Below are 12,233 nucleotides of genomic sequence, written 5' to 3' on the forward strand. Positions count from 1 at the left end.
TTGACTGGGTAACCTCAAAGATGCCTCTGGCTTTGACTTGCTTGAACATATGTGGCAGTAGCATCCAGTTGGACCTTCGTGACCATGGACGGCTTCTGTAGCTCTGCCATCCAGTGTGGTAGCCACTGGCCACATGTGGCTGCTGGACACTTCACACGTGGCTGGTGTAAAGAACTGAATTTTTAATTTTATTTAATTTTAATTAAAATTTAAATAGCTGCATGTGGCTCGTGGTTACCATATTGGACAATGCAGATCTAAACAATGAATCAGTATATATCTAAGGTCATTTGTAGCTCTCAAACTGTGCCTCTCTGAATATGGCTAGAAATTTCTTACGAATCTCCTTATATTTCAAGAATTTGTAAATTGAGAGAGTTTGAGGGAAAACTTCTAACGTCCTGATTCTTGAATTCTTGATAAGATACTCCCCGTATTCAGATTATGTACGTGGCTGTTGACTGACTCCTGGTATCCATTAAAAACAATGTATTATTTGTGGTAGTTGATAATATATTTTCATGGTGAATATGAAGATTGTTTCTTTGTTTTTTCCTTTTGCAGGTGGTGGGTTAATGCCCCAAACCAAAATTAACTTCGAAATAATATGCACTAATAGTAATAATAATAGCACTGAAGAGTTGGTTGTTAGAAAAATCATTCACTACAGAGAGGCCTTTTGTGTAATTGACCTGATTCACCTACTACTTTGCTGTTGTGAAATGAGATTTTAGAGAGTGCTTCCACATTTTTATTCCTAATATTTTCTATCCTTGTGTTTCAGCCATTAGTTATATTATGTAGGTATTCTAGCAACAGAAAAGTCTTCTTTAGAAAAGTTATATGAAAGGGATGAATCCATGTAGCATCAAAATGCATGATGGAAAGCTATGAATGGCTTTATGCTTTCTAGCTCATTGAAAAGTGTTTATATTTGGTATGAAATCACTCTTCCCCACCAAATTCTGTCATGGGTAATTGAATGAAGCTAATATACTCTATAAAAAATTGTCTTGAGAACTTAATTATTGCATACAATATCAATTATATATCTCTTTAGTAAGTAATTTGTCAGGGCATTGCCCAGTAATGTTCAAAAATTGGATTTGCTTGCTCTGGCATGTCCTTATTTCTAGGAATTTCTAAAAATTTACTATGCGTACTCTAAAAGTTTAAAGTAAACAAACAGTAGTGAAGTAAAGCATACATTAGTGTGCTTCTTTTTAGGAATAGGAAGAGGCATGCCACGAAATTTTAAAAAAGGAAAAGAGATTGAAAGTAATTGTTTTAGTAGTTAGAAATAATTATGATAAGTTATGATGCGGAAGAGATTCCAATGCTAGTTTTGATTTCTGGCTTACTCACACTTTGGACCAGTAATCAGATTTCTTTGTACCATCAAATTCTTTATTTGAAACGCCCATGCCTTAGCCCATGTGAGAGGATGAGCCCAATGCTGGTGTAAGATGCTTCCTTTTCAGGCAGCCTTTGAAATGCTCACTTTTTAGATGCCTCTTACTGTAGTAGAAGTTGTGTATAAACAGATTTAAAAGAATCAGTGCTTTGCTAAATAATTAGTAATTTTGTCCTAATTCTTTTATGTCAATTAGATTTTTAGAGATTAAGACTTTTGTATACACACATTATGTAGCTTATTTGAAGGACCACAGATTTTAATTGATATAATGATTTATTGAAAAGAAAATAATAAGATGTATATTTCCATTTTTCATATCCCTCTTTGGTTAAGAAGTATGCATCTTTTTAAAAAAATCTCGTTTTCTTATAGCCAGTTTAAGGGGCACATTTGGAATTCTCTAATTTTAGACTTCTTCCTTCAGAGTGAAAGCATATTCTTTATATGTAAACTTCTGATGGGTGTATATTTGATATTTTATGTGTCTTTAGCGTAAAGTCTATAGATGCTGAGGAAGCTACTTCAGTTAATTTGCTTTTGAAATTTAGGGTATTGATTTTTGCCATATAATGCTGTGTAACAAATGCTGAGTCCCGAGACTCAGTGACTTCAAACAACCACCATTTATTCTCATGGGTTTGTGGGTTGGTTGAGGTGGCTTTGCTTCACGCTGCATTGATGTGGTTTGGATCTCCTTCAAGTGTCTCTCATCCTCCTTGGCAGGCTGACTGGGACATATTCTTCCTGTGGCCATGGCAGAGGTGCCAGAAGTTAATCCCAGCTGCTGGGCGCATTTCAATCCCCTTCTTGCAGTTAACATCCCATTGGCCAAAGCAAGTCACATGGCCCAACCCAAGGTCGAGGGCAGGGAAGTTAACTGCAGCTATAGTCATGGCAGGAGGACGTGTCTTCAAGGCAGCATGCAGAACGAGGACCACTATTTCAGTCTACTGCATACAATTTATGCACCTGCCATCTTAATTTAGGTGATTAAGAGGTTAAAATGAGCAAATGTTAAAGTGATGAAAAAGGAATATGTAGGATTTAATGTGTTTTTTCAAAATTATTAATTGGTGAAATATGTAAGTGTAGAGTATAAGGGCGTACTAATTCAAGAATAAAATACAATGATAAATCTACCTGCTTGTTCTTCATTGTACAAATCTTGTACTGTATCAAATGCATTTCTTGCTACACTGATTTTTTTTCTGTTTGTGTGATAGTTTCTCTTCTTTTAGGAATAAAAAATTACTCCAGGGTAATATTTCAAAAATAATTTTTACTCGTAGAGCAAAAAACAGATTTTTTGACATAAAGCGCTAGTGTAATATTAATATGTATTTAATCAGAGATATTTTGCACTGTTGGAGCCAACAGCAGAATAGAAGAAGTCATCGTAAATGTTTTGAGAATAACGTTAGTAGCTTCCTTCTTCCCGACACTTGGCATACCTTCAAGTATTCAGTGAAAGATGCTCTGCTGTTTGCCCCCTAGCAAAGCTCAAAAATCAAATACTCGGTACAGTAAAAACTTTTTCTTGTGTGATTCGGTGACATTACCAATTTGAAAGGAAAAAGGGAAGAGAAAGCAAATGGCTAAATATTAGATAATAAGATATTCTTTTCCTAAAGTTTTTAGGTAGACTGGATTTGCTTTGTGCTTTTTCCCGCTATGGCTGCTTGGAGGAAGAAGCCGGTTGGGAAGTGTGACCCTCCAGAGTCAGTAGGAGTTGAGTGAGTGCGGGCAAGAACAGAGGGATAGCCCAGAGTCAGCGTGGGCGAGGCTGACGTCAGGGCCTCTCCTGAGAGGGAGAGCTTTGCCCTCACCTCCCAACACCAATCTGCACCAGAATCCACCCTGGAGATTGTCTTGCCTTCCTACTTAATGGGGAAGGAAGGTGAGGTTCTGGAAAGTTTGGGGGCTTGTGCAAAGTCAGGCATGGGGTTGCACGCAGAGCCGGGATAGGTCTCCTCTTGCCTGCCTTTTTCTGCAGGGGGCTGGACGGAGTGCAAGAAGGGCTGGAAACCTACTGCGTGTGGGGTGGTGCTGTGTTCCTCATATACAAACTTTCTCACATTTCGCCTTGGGGAATATTTTGGTGTGGGGAAGCTAGAAAATCTCAAGGTAAGAGGAGGCAGCCTGAAAGTATAATGGCCACGTCTCAGCTGCCGTAAAGACTTTGGAGTTTGGAACTGCAGCAGCACGTGAAAGCCAGTCGTTAAGTGACAGCCACAGCCTTCACCCTTCTTAAACAGGGTGCTGTATTTAGTGGGATGAAATACCTTCTGTGTCCATATTGAATTGAAATGTTTGAAAGAGGTTTGGGAATCTCTTTATAAAACTGAATTTGTAATTTTGTGTTGCTGTCTTCGTAGCTGAGGAAGCAGGCCCATCTTAGGTAAGTTCACAGCCAGGAAAAGAGTTGGAGCTAGAAGTCCTGCCTCTTGAGCCCTACTTTATTGTTAGTGCCGTCAAGTCGATTCTGACTACTAGCGACCCTATGGACAGCAGAGTGGACCCTGCCTGGTCTTTCTTTGCCATCCTCTGACCTTCTGGTGCTCTATCAGACAATGCTCTGCTGCTGTTCATAGGGCACATTTTTCAGAAGTGGGCGGCAGCTCCTTCTTCCTGGTCTGTCTGGGTCTGGAAGCTCCGCTGAAACCTGTCCACCATGGGTGACCCTGCTGGTATTTGAAATACTGGTGGCATAGCTGTCAGCATCACAGCAACACACAGCTGCCACAGTACGGCAACTGAGCGATGGGTGGTATGGTTCCCTAACCTGGGCCATGGCGATCAGAGCGCCAAACCTTAACTGCTCGACCACCTGGGCTGGCTTGATCCCTACACCACTGTATTATTCTCACACTAATGTGGTGACGGTTTTATTGAGCCCCTCCTCAGTTTCAAGGTACTATGTAGAGGTGAGGGGGGTATGCAAAGAAATAGGGAACTTCTCAGAGCATCCAATCCAAATGGTGTAAGATAAATGGAAGAGTGGCTTGTGTTGTCACACAGGTCTGGTATAGAAGACTGTTATTAAGGTTCCATGACTCAAGTCACACGTGTAGGGCATGCCAAGATGTTGCCTTGTCCTAATTCAAAACTTACTCTTCTGATTTATTTTTTCCATTGTGTTTTCTAACTCACTTTCATTAGAATTTATCAGTGTGTTGTAGTTTTCTTACCTTGTCTGTCTTCTCCACCTGAGTCTGTCGAGACAAGATGTCTTTTTCCAGCCTTAGCCCTTAGCACCCAGCCCTGGGGCCTGACTCACCCTGTGTACTTCACTTGATGCGTTCTTGAATGGATACATATATTTTCATATTCTGTAGATCCGAAGTAGCTATTTGGAGCAGAGACCATTTCCAACCAGAAATGGGAAATTGAGAATTTTATTTTAAGGCCAAGCCCAGGAAGATTTTCTGAATGAATTGATGTTTGAAAAGCTGCAGCAGGTTGTCTCCAAAGGGGATAGACTGGATGGTGTTGCCATAATTAGTGCTCTGGCCAGAAATCAAAGTCTCCTGTCTATTTTATGAGACCTACAAGATGCAGCCCAGAGAAATAAACATTGTTGTGTCCCTGGGCTTTATATATAAAGATCATTCGGGCAGGGCAAGTCCAGGTCCATATGGTAGGCTAAATAATGAGGAGTTGGGACTGCAGTGGGAGAGAGCCATTGTCAGGCACTTGTTGGTGATGTGTGTGTTCTTGCACACATTGCAATAGTGCGTTCACTGTCATGGTGAGTTAGTGTGTGTTGTGTTGAGACACGTGCCGTGGTGCAGGGGTGTATCTGACGCTGTGCCCTGCCTTCATGTCTCTTGTCTCTGGTGTCACTGTCCTGGGCATCTGCACTGTAAAGTCTCCTTTGGTTGCAGTAGTTGCTTGTGATTTATCTGTACATGTTACAGAGATGTCGCTTTCAAGGGAGGGCAGAACTTTCAGTTTCTGGTGAGAAGCCAGGCTGCCTCTGGAATGTGATCATTTGATGCTGATGCCACCACTGCTTCTATAGCCCACATTCTCGCTTCCATCCATGTAGATGCTGCTCTGGGAGTTCAGGCTAGTTAAGATCAAATGTGATGCCTCCAGAATGGGACTGGGAGCCCCTGGCACCCCCTCCCTTGCTGTTGTTTCCTATAGAAAATTCTTTTTGACAAGTGCATTTTTAGGTGGCAGACATCTTCTCAAGAAGGTATCTGTGTTGTATGCCAAGAAATGCCTTGAATTTAAAGATTGTCAGGGTGGTCCACTGGAAAGAGTATGCCATTTGGAGTCAGACAAAACCAGGAGTGAATTTGGGTCCTGCCTGCCCTTTCCTAGCCATGCAAGTGTGTGTTTCAGCCATGCCAGGCTTTATCTGTCCACTGGAGTAATAACACGTCCCTCATAGGCTTTCTTGGCCCATAGTAAGTGCACAGCAGATGTTACTAAAAAAATATTAATATGTGAACTCTGAATTTTAAACCAAGAAAAACCCTTTTATTGTCTTGTGAGCTTTCTTACATAGGTTTTGTATTGTCCATTGAAGCTTCCAAATACCTTTACTATTAAGACCAACTATTTGTTTTGCATATATGAAAAATAAAATTTTCATCACATATTTACTAAATAAGTGGATGTTTTTAAGTCTTCCAAATTTTTTTTTTAATGTGAAGCTTGAAAGGCAACTTGTGGGTTTGAATCAAAATACCCCTGTTCAGCAGCTGGAACAGGTGTGTCAGCAGCTTTTGGAAATCTTATTTCTACTGAGTCACTAGCTGAAAAGCTTGCCAGACCAGGGAACAGGCTGACCTTTTATTGTGGAATGAGAGCTTTTTGCCCTTGTAAGCAGAATCTCATCTTTATGCCTGGTCTCTACTCCACTGTCCCAAAGACGGTCCTTCTGTCCGGTCACGTAGTTGGCCCAGAGGGTTTCAGTGCCTAAGTGTGTGCCCCGTGCCCTGCATCAGGTGCTCCAGATGGACTTCACATTCCCCAGCGAGAGGAAGGGTTAGATGGCAGGGGAAGGGGGATATTCGGCAACACTGTTAAAGAGGAGGTGACAGTGCTTAACTTGAATTAGATCAGGGGACGAAGGAGAGGCCGTGAGGCAGGGAGAGGGAGACTGTGCTGAAGGATTGGGGCTTGTTCCAGGCATCTCTTACTATGTAAGCAACTACCCCAAAACTTCATGGCTTAAAACAGCAACCATCTTATTTATTGCATGATTCTGTGGGCCAGGAATTTGGGCAGTGCTCAGCCAGACACTGTGCTTCTGTTCCACTTGATATCAACTGCGGTTACTTGTCAGCTGAATGATGGGCTGATCTGGAGGGTCCAAGACAGCTTCACCCACACAGCTGGTGCCTTAGTGGGTGGTTGGAAGGCTGGGCTCAGCTGGGACTGCCAACTGGACCACCTCTCTGTGGCCTCCCCTCATGGTGGGTCCCAGGTTTCTTACATGGCAGCTCAAGGCTCCCAGGAGACCCAGGTGGAAGCTGCAAGTCTTTTTACACCTGGCTTTGGAAGTCTCAGAATGTCACTTCTTCTACGTCGAAGCAGGTCACTAAGGCTAGCCCAGGTTTAGGGAGAGGAGAATTAGATTCACTTCTCGGTAGGAGAAGTAATGGGAATTTGTGGCCATCTTTAATCTACCACACTGTGGTGCTTGATAGGAGAGCCATTGGGAAGACTTTAAGGAGGAAAGGTTGGTTGGGGTGGTGGGTGCATGACATGTGACCAAATGTACTTTTAGATTCGGAGGCAAAGATCAAATGATAGTGGAGTGGTGAGTTGGCAGGTGTTGGAGGTGGGACAGTGGGTATGGAGTACTCTTTCAAGATTCTTGGCTGTGAGAAGATGGGAATGGAAGTGGAGGCTCAGAGTGAGGCTCAGGGTTGGAGGGGTTTGCTTGTTTTTGCTTTGCTTGTTTGTTTTGAAGATGGGTGAGGTCACCAATGACCCACTCTTTTCCAAATCATGGTTGTGCATTCTTGTTCTGCTAATGGCTTCTTAACACTGTTGAAATTCTCTCTTCTCTTGTCTTTGGTGATATAACCTTCTGCTGGCTTAGTTGCAACTAAGAAGGGTTATTTCATTGAATGATTATATTTCCCAGGGTCTGTCCTTCTTTCCTTTGTTATTCTGCATCTTTTTCTTGAGCAGTCTCATTTACTCGCATGATTGTAAGCGTTATACCTGTATGGTGAAGGCACTCAAGTCCATAACTTTCCTCACCTCCTCCATGTCTCCCCCTGTAATTCCTGTTCCTCTTTCTAATAGTGCCATCACCTTGGCCTAGGCCAGAAGCCTATGTGACATTCCCTTTCTCTGTCCCTCACTCTGTGCAGCCAGACAGGTCACCAAGTACTATTGCTTTTTTTCCTTTAAAATCAAGGTTCTCAACTGTGGCTACAAGCAAGCATCACCTGCACCTGTGGAACTTTTAAAACATGCACACCTGGAGCGCTGTCCCAGAACTGCTGAACCAGACTCTCTTGAGACTTAGGCATGCATATTTTTATAAAGCTTCCTTGGTAATTTTAATGTTCACCTGGCATTGAAAACAACTCTCTAAATCTTTTGTCTTAACCCTCCAACTCATTTCTGCCATTGCTGCTTTGGTTTAGGCTGTTATAGTTTTCTGTAGCTATCGTAACAAATTGCTGCAAACGTGGTTGGTGGATTAAAACAGCAGAATTTATTCTCGCACAGTTCTGGAGCCCTCCGCTCTGGAATCACGGTGTCAGCTGGGCTCCGGCGGCCCCAGGGGAGGAAGCTTCCTTGTCCGTTCCTGCTTCTGGTGGCTCCAGGCATTCCTCAGCTGTGATTGTCTGCTTCCTGTCTCGGCCTCCATCTTCACATGGTTGTCTCCTCTCTCTCCCTGTGTGTCTTTTATTATGAAGACACTTGTCATTGGGTTTAGGGCCCCCCAGGGATGCAGGATGATCTCATCTCCAGATCCCTAACTACATTTGCAAAGACCCTTTTTCCAAATAAGGTCACATTCAGAGGTTCTGAGACATGGACATATCTTTTGGGAGGCCACCATCCAACCTGCTACATTCCGCCTGTGGTTAGGGTAGTTCTCCCTTCTGATCATCCTGACTCTACCCTGTGGGTCCATCCTGCGCTGTGCTGCCCCTGCGATTACTTGATAGCCAGTCGCGTTAGTCCTTTGCTTAAATCTTACCAGCTCCTGATTCTCCTTAGAGGAAAAAGCCTCACCCCTTCCCGTGGAGTTCCAGGCTGTTGTTCTCTGGCCCCTCCTGCCTTTTACCCTTCCTGCCCACTGCTTCTCCTGAACTTTATGCTCTCACATACTGAACTGCCACGTTCCTCCTGGCCTTTGTGCATACTGTTGCCCTATATTCCCCATTTAGTATTGTTCAGATTTCAAGACAGTTCAAGCAGTGCCTCCTCCGTGAAGCCTTCTCTAATGCCTCTTTGCGTATGCTTTGTGGGACTAGTGCGTCTTGTTGCGTAGTGTTTTATCACACTTGTCTTTGTGCTTTTCCCTACTTTTAAGAGAGCGCCGAAGACAGGGACGCTGATCATCATCAGTGTAGCTCTAGTGCTTGGCATTATAAATGTTGAATGAATGACCATGTAGCTTAACCGCATTAGAACCGTGTCTCATCATGGCACTGGTTTTTCCACTGTTCCCTTAATTATTTCTGGTAGAATTTCCAATGATCATCATCTCGATTTACTAAGTAAGTAGGCAGTCTGTAAGTCTACTGGCATATTATTTGCTTAACATGCAATATCTGTGCATCTTTGCTCAGGCAATTTAAATTAAAATGTTTCTTCATATGTTAAGGCTCACATTCCTGGTTTTTGTGTTTTTCCCTTTATGTTAGGTATGACTTTGGGGTTAAGCAGCAGAAACTAACCTGACTTAGCTGAAACTAAAACAGATTTCATGAACAGGGGTCAGAGTACCTCTGGGCCAACAGAAGCCCTTAAGGATCCTCTTCCCATGGCTTCTTGTTGCTTGTCTCTGTTCACCTGCTTCATTCCTCACTCCTCTGCTGCTCTGTCACATAACAGACTGTGACATCCCCATAGCCCCTGCGCTTACATTTTACAGCTCCAGCCATCCGCAGAGACTGGCTGGTTGTCTCTCAGTCCCAGTTTCCTGTTTTCCGGGATGAGAATGTCATTGGCCATCTTGGCCAGATGTCCACCTCTGGCCATTCAGCTCCAGGGTGGTGGTGGGGACGCTGGCCTGGCCATTTCATTTGAATATGGTTCTGGGGCTCACTGAAGGGAGTTAGGGGATGGATTCCTGAGAAGGGAGGGTTGTTGTGGGCAGATCCCTAAAAAGCCTCTGCCACACTCTTACGAGGGTAGAGCCTGTTGACCAGCAGTGTACGGTTGAGAGAAAGGTGCAGCAGAGAGCAGGGAAACGTGGGGGAGGAAGCCTTGCTGGATCTTGTACCAGTTGCCTCCAGGCCACAGTGGTAAAAATGTTCCTCTGAATTGTTTAAAGTCCTGGCTTTAATTGAGGCACATATGTTTCTCTTAATGCAGAATGTTCATCTTGATTTAAGTGATATGGAAATATATTAAAACAAAGTGAGTTTGTAGTGATTGTTTACTCATGGATACCTTCATTATAGTACGATCACAAATACGTTTAAGAAAATAATGTATGTTCTTCTGATCTTGCCTCAGAAAAAGGAGAGGAATAGACTTGAAAGAAATTATCTCTGTATTCTAGAGACATTTTTATGTAGCTGAGGTTAAAAACACAGCAGGAATAACTTCTGGAGATAATTCAAATCCACTGTCATGTTGTATCTACCGAATTGTAAAACAAGCTCAGAAAGCCCTTTTATTCTGACTTTTGATGTCCTCGCTGGGCTCAGGTCCCCTTGCCATTCTGGCTACCGTGCTCTTCTGGGCGTGACTGGACAAGTGGCAAAGGCAAGATTTTAGGAGAGAGGCGGGCCCCCTGGTGTGCTGCCCCTGACTCCGAGTGACTTAAGTGATTCCTTCCCCTTCCTGGGTTCTCTTCTTGGAAAGAACTTCTGCCATGGGGGAGGAGGAGCATAGTCACGTCAGTGTGGCAATGTGAGACAGCGGGCAGAGCATCCAGAGTTAGAACGTGCAGTTGAAAACAGAAGCGCTACCTGTGATCCTGTGTTTCTTTTAAACACTCATATTAGCTTAAGGCATTCATGTAGGAAATCCACTTAAGGACGTTCTGTGTTTCTAGGTGAGTTTTTAAGTTATTTGACAGTTTGTGGACTAAAACTCATCTTTTTCAGTTTTGGGCCTTTTCATGAGAAATCTTCTTGTACAGTCATATTTTATGTTTAATTTTTGCAAGTTATTTTTTGCTAACCTGACAGTGTAGGGTTCAAATAGAAATGGGAATGAATGTAGAGAATTCAGAACTTTCAAGAATGCAAGTAACTTAATTTGGTCTTCTTACAAATAAAGATTTTACACTAACGTGATTTGAGAATGAGAGATGAGGTTTGATGAGCATACTGTTTTCTAACTAGTTCATTTAAAAATATTTCTCAAGTGTTTCTCTGGGGTCCATTAGAATGACGCCGGGTGAATTGAGCCAGCACTAAGACAACCCCTGCCGAATTCTCATTTGCTTATTTATACTCTGTCTCTTTCTAAAAGATTGGAGTGGTCTGACTTTATGGAATAGGCAGCCTGTAATTACATTCTAGATCGCCCTTAAATTACGTTTCTGGGAGTGATTGGAATGTCATTACAGCAGAAGTCTGCTCTGCAGCCTGTTCCTTTTGTGGGGTGTCTATTTAGTGGGCAATTCTTTATGACCATTCCTGTCTCTTCTCTTATTCATCTCACTTTTACTCTTAAAACTTTTAAAATCTGCAAATAAATGAACTCTTTCATCTCCATGTATAGGTACAACGGTGCTTTACCTAATGGAGACAGAGGCCGGAGGAAAAGCAGATTCGCTCTCTATAAGCGGCCGAAGGCTAATGGAGTCAAACCCAGCACGGTCCACGTGATTTCCACGCCGCAGGCCTCCAAGGTAGGCGGCTCCTGCGAGTTGGGAGGGGCTTGGCAGGTGCTGACTCGTGGCTGTTCGTTGTTATTCCTTGTCCTTTCAGTCTTATTTCTCTGTAGGACAGTTTCTCAGCCATTTGTGGTCAGATAATTCTTTGCTGTGAAGAGCTGTCCTATGCATCGTAATATGTTTAGAGCATTCCAGGCTTTGACCCGCTACATAGGAGTAGCACCCCCCTCAACTGCCAACTGAAAATGTCTCCAGACGTTTCACGTTTCCAAATGTCCCCTGGGGGTGAGGTGGGCAAACCGTCTCCTCCCCCTACCTGTGACGGATGTAGTGGAACCAGCATATGTCAATTTAGAATAGTTGTGGTTGAAAGAGAAATGATTTTCTTTATCCTAAGGATAGTTTTTATATTAAATCTTGCTGTAAACTTCATTAGGGTTTGTTATTTTCCTTCTATTAATTGAGTAGTAGGTGTTTTCACATAATCTACATGTACACGGAATTGAATTTGTGTCATTATTAGAAAGATTGGAAGTGAACAGAGCTAAGTGCTGTAAGAAGTCTGCTATTCATATTTCCTCTCGTTTGAAGTGCATACAATGTTAATTTTTATGATTACTTCTTTCGTTTTCTGATATGTGAGGGGAAGACCTGAGTTTCCATTCTGGTTGATATATTCTACCTATTAGATTTATGACAGTTTTTCTTTTAATTAAATAAGTTCTTTAATGTGTAACATAGTTTCCTTTTCTATAAAATAATTGTATTTACCTGAAGTATTTCATGTGGGGCGCTGTCTGTGCATGTTTATTTATC

General features: G+C 42.6%; 1 protein-coding gene across 1 annotated transcript in view; it reads left to right on the forward strand.

The window, feature by feature from the left end:
- PELI2 (pellino E3 ubiquitin protein ligase family member 2) overlaps nt 1–12,233 on the forward strand; it is a 180,354-nt gene that overhangs the window by 41,935 nt on the left and 126,186 nt on the right. The window contains exon 2 of the mRNA XM_070594246.1: nt 11,303–11,432. Coding sequence (XP_070450347.1) covers nt 11,303–11,432 — 130 coding nt within the window. The remainder of the gene's footprint in view (nt 1–11,302; nt 11,433–12,233) is intronic.

The sequence above is a fragment of the Equus przewalskii genome, chromosome 25 (genome assembly GCF_037783145.1).
Source record: "Equus przewalskii isolate Varuska chromosome 25, EquPr2, whole genome shotgun sequence".
Lineage (NCBI taxonomy): Eukaryota > Metazoa > Chordata > Mammalia > Perissodactyla > Equidae > Equus > Equus przewalskii.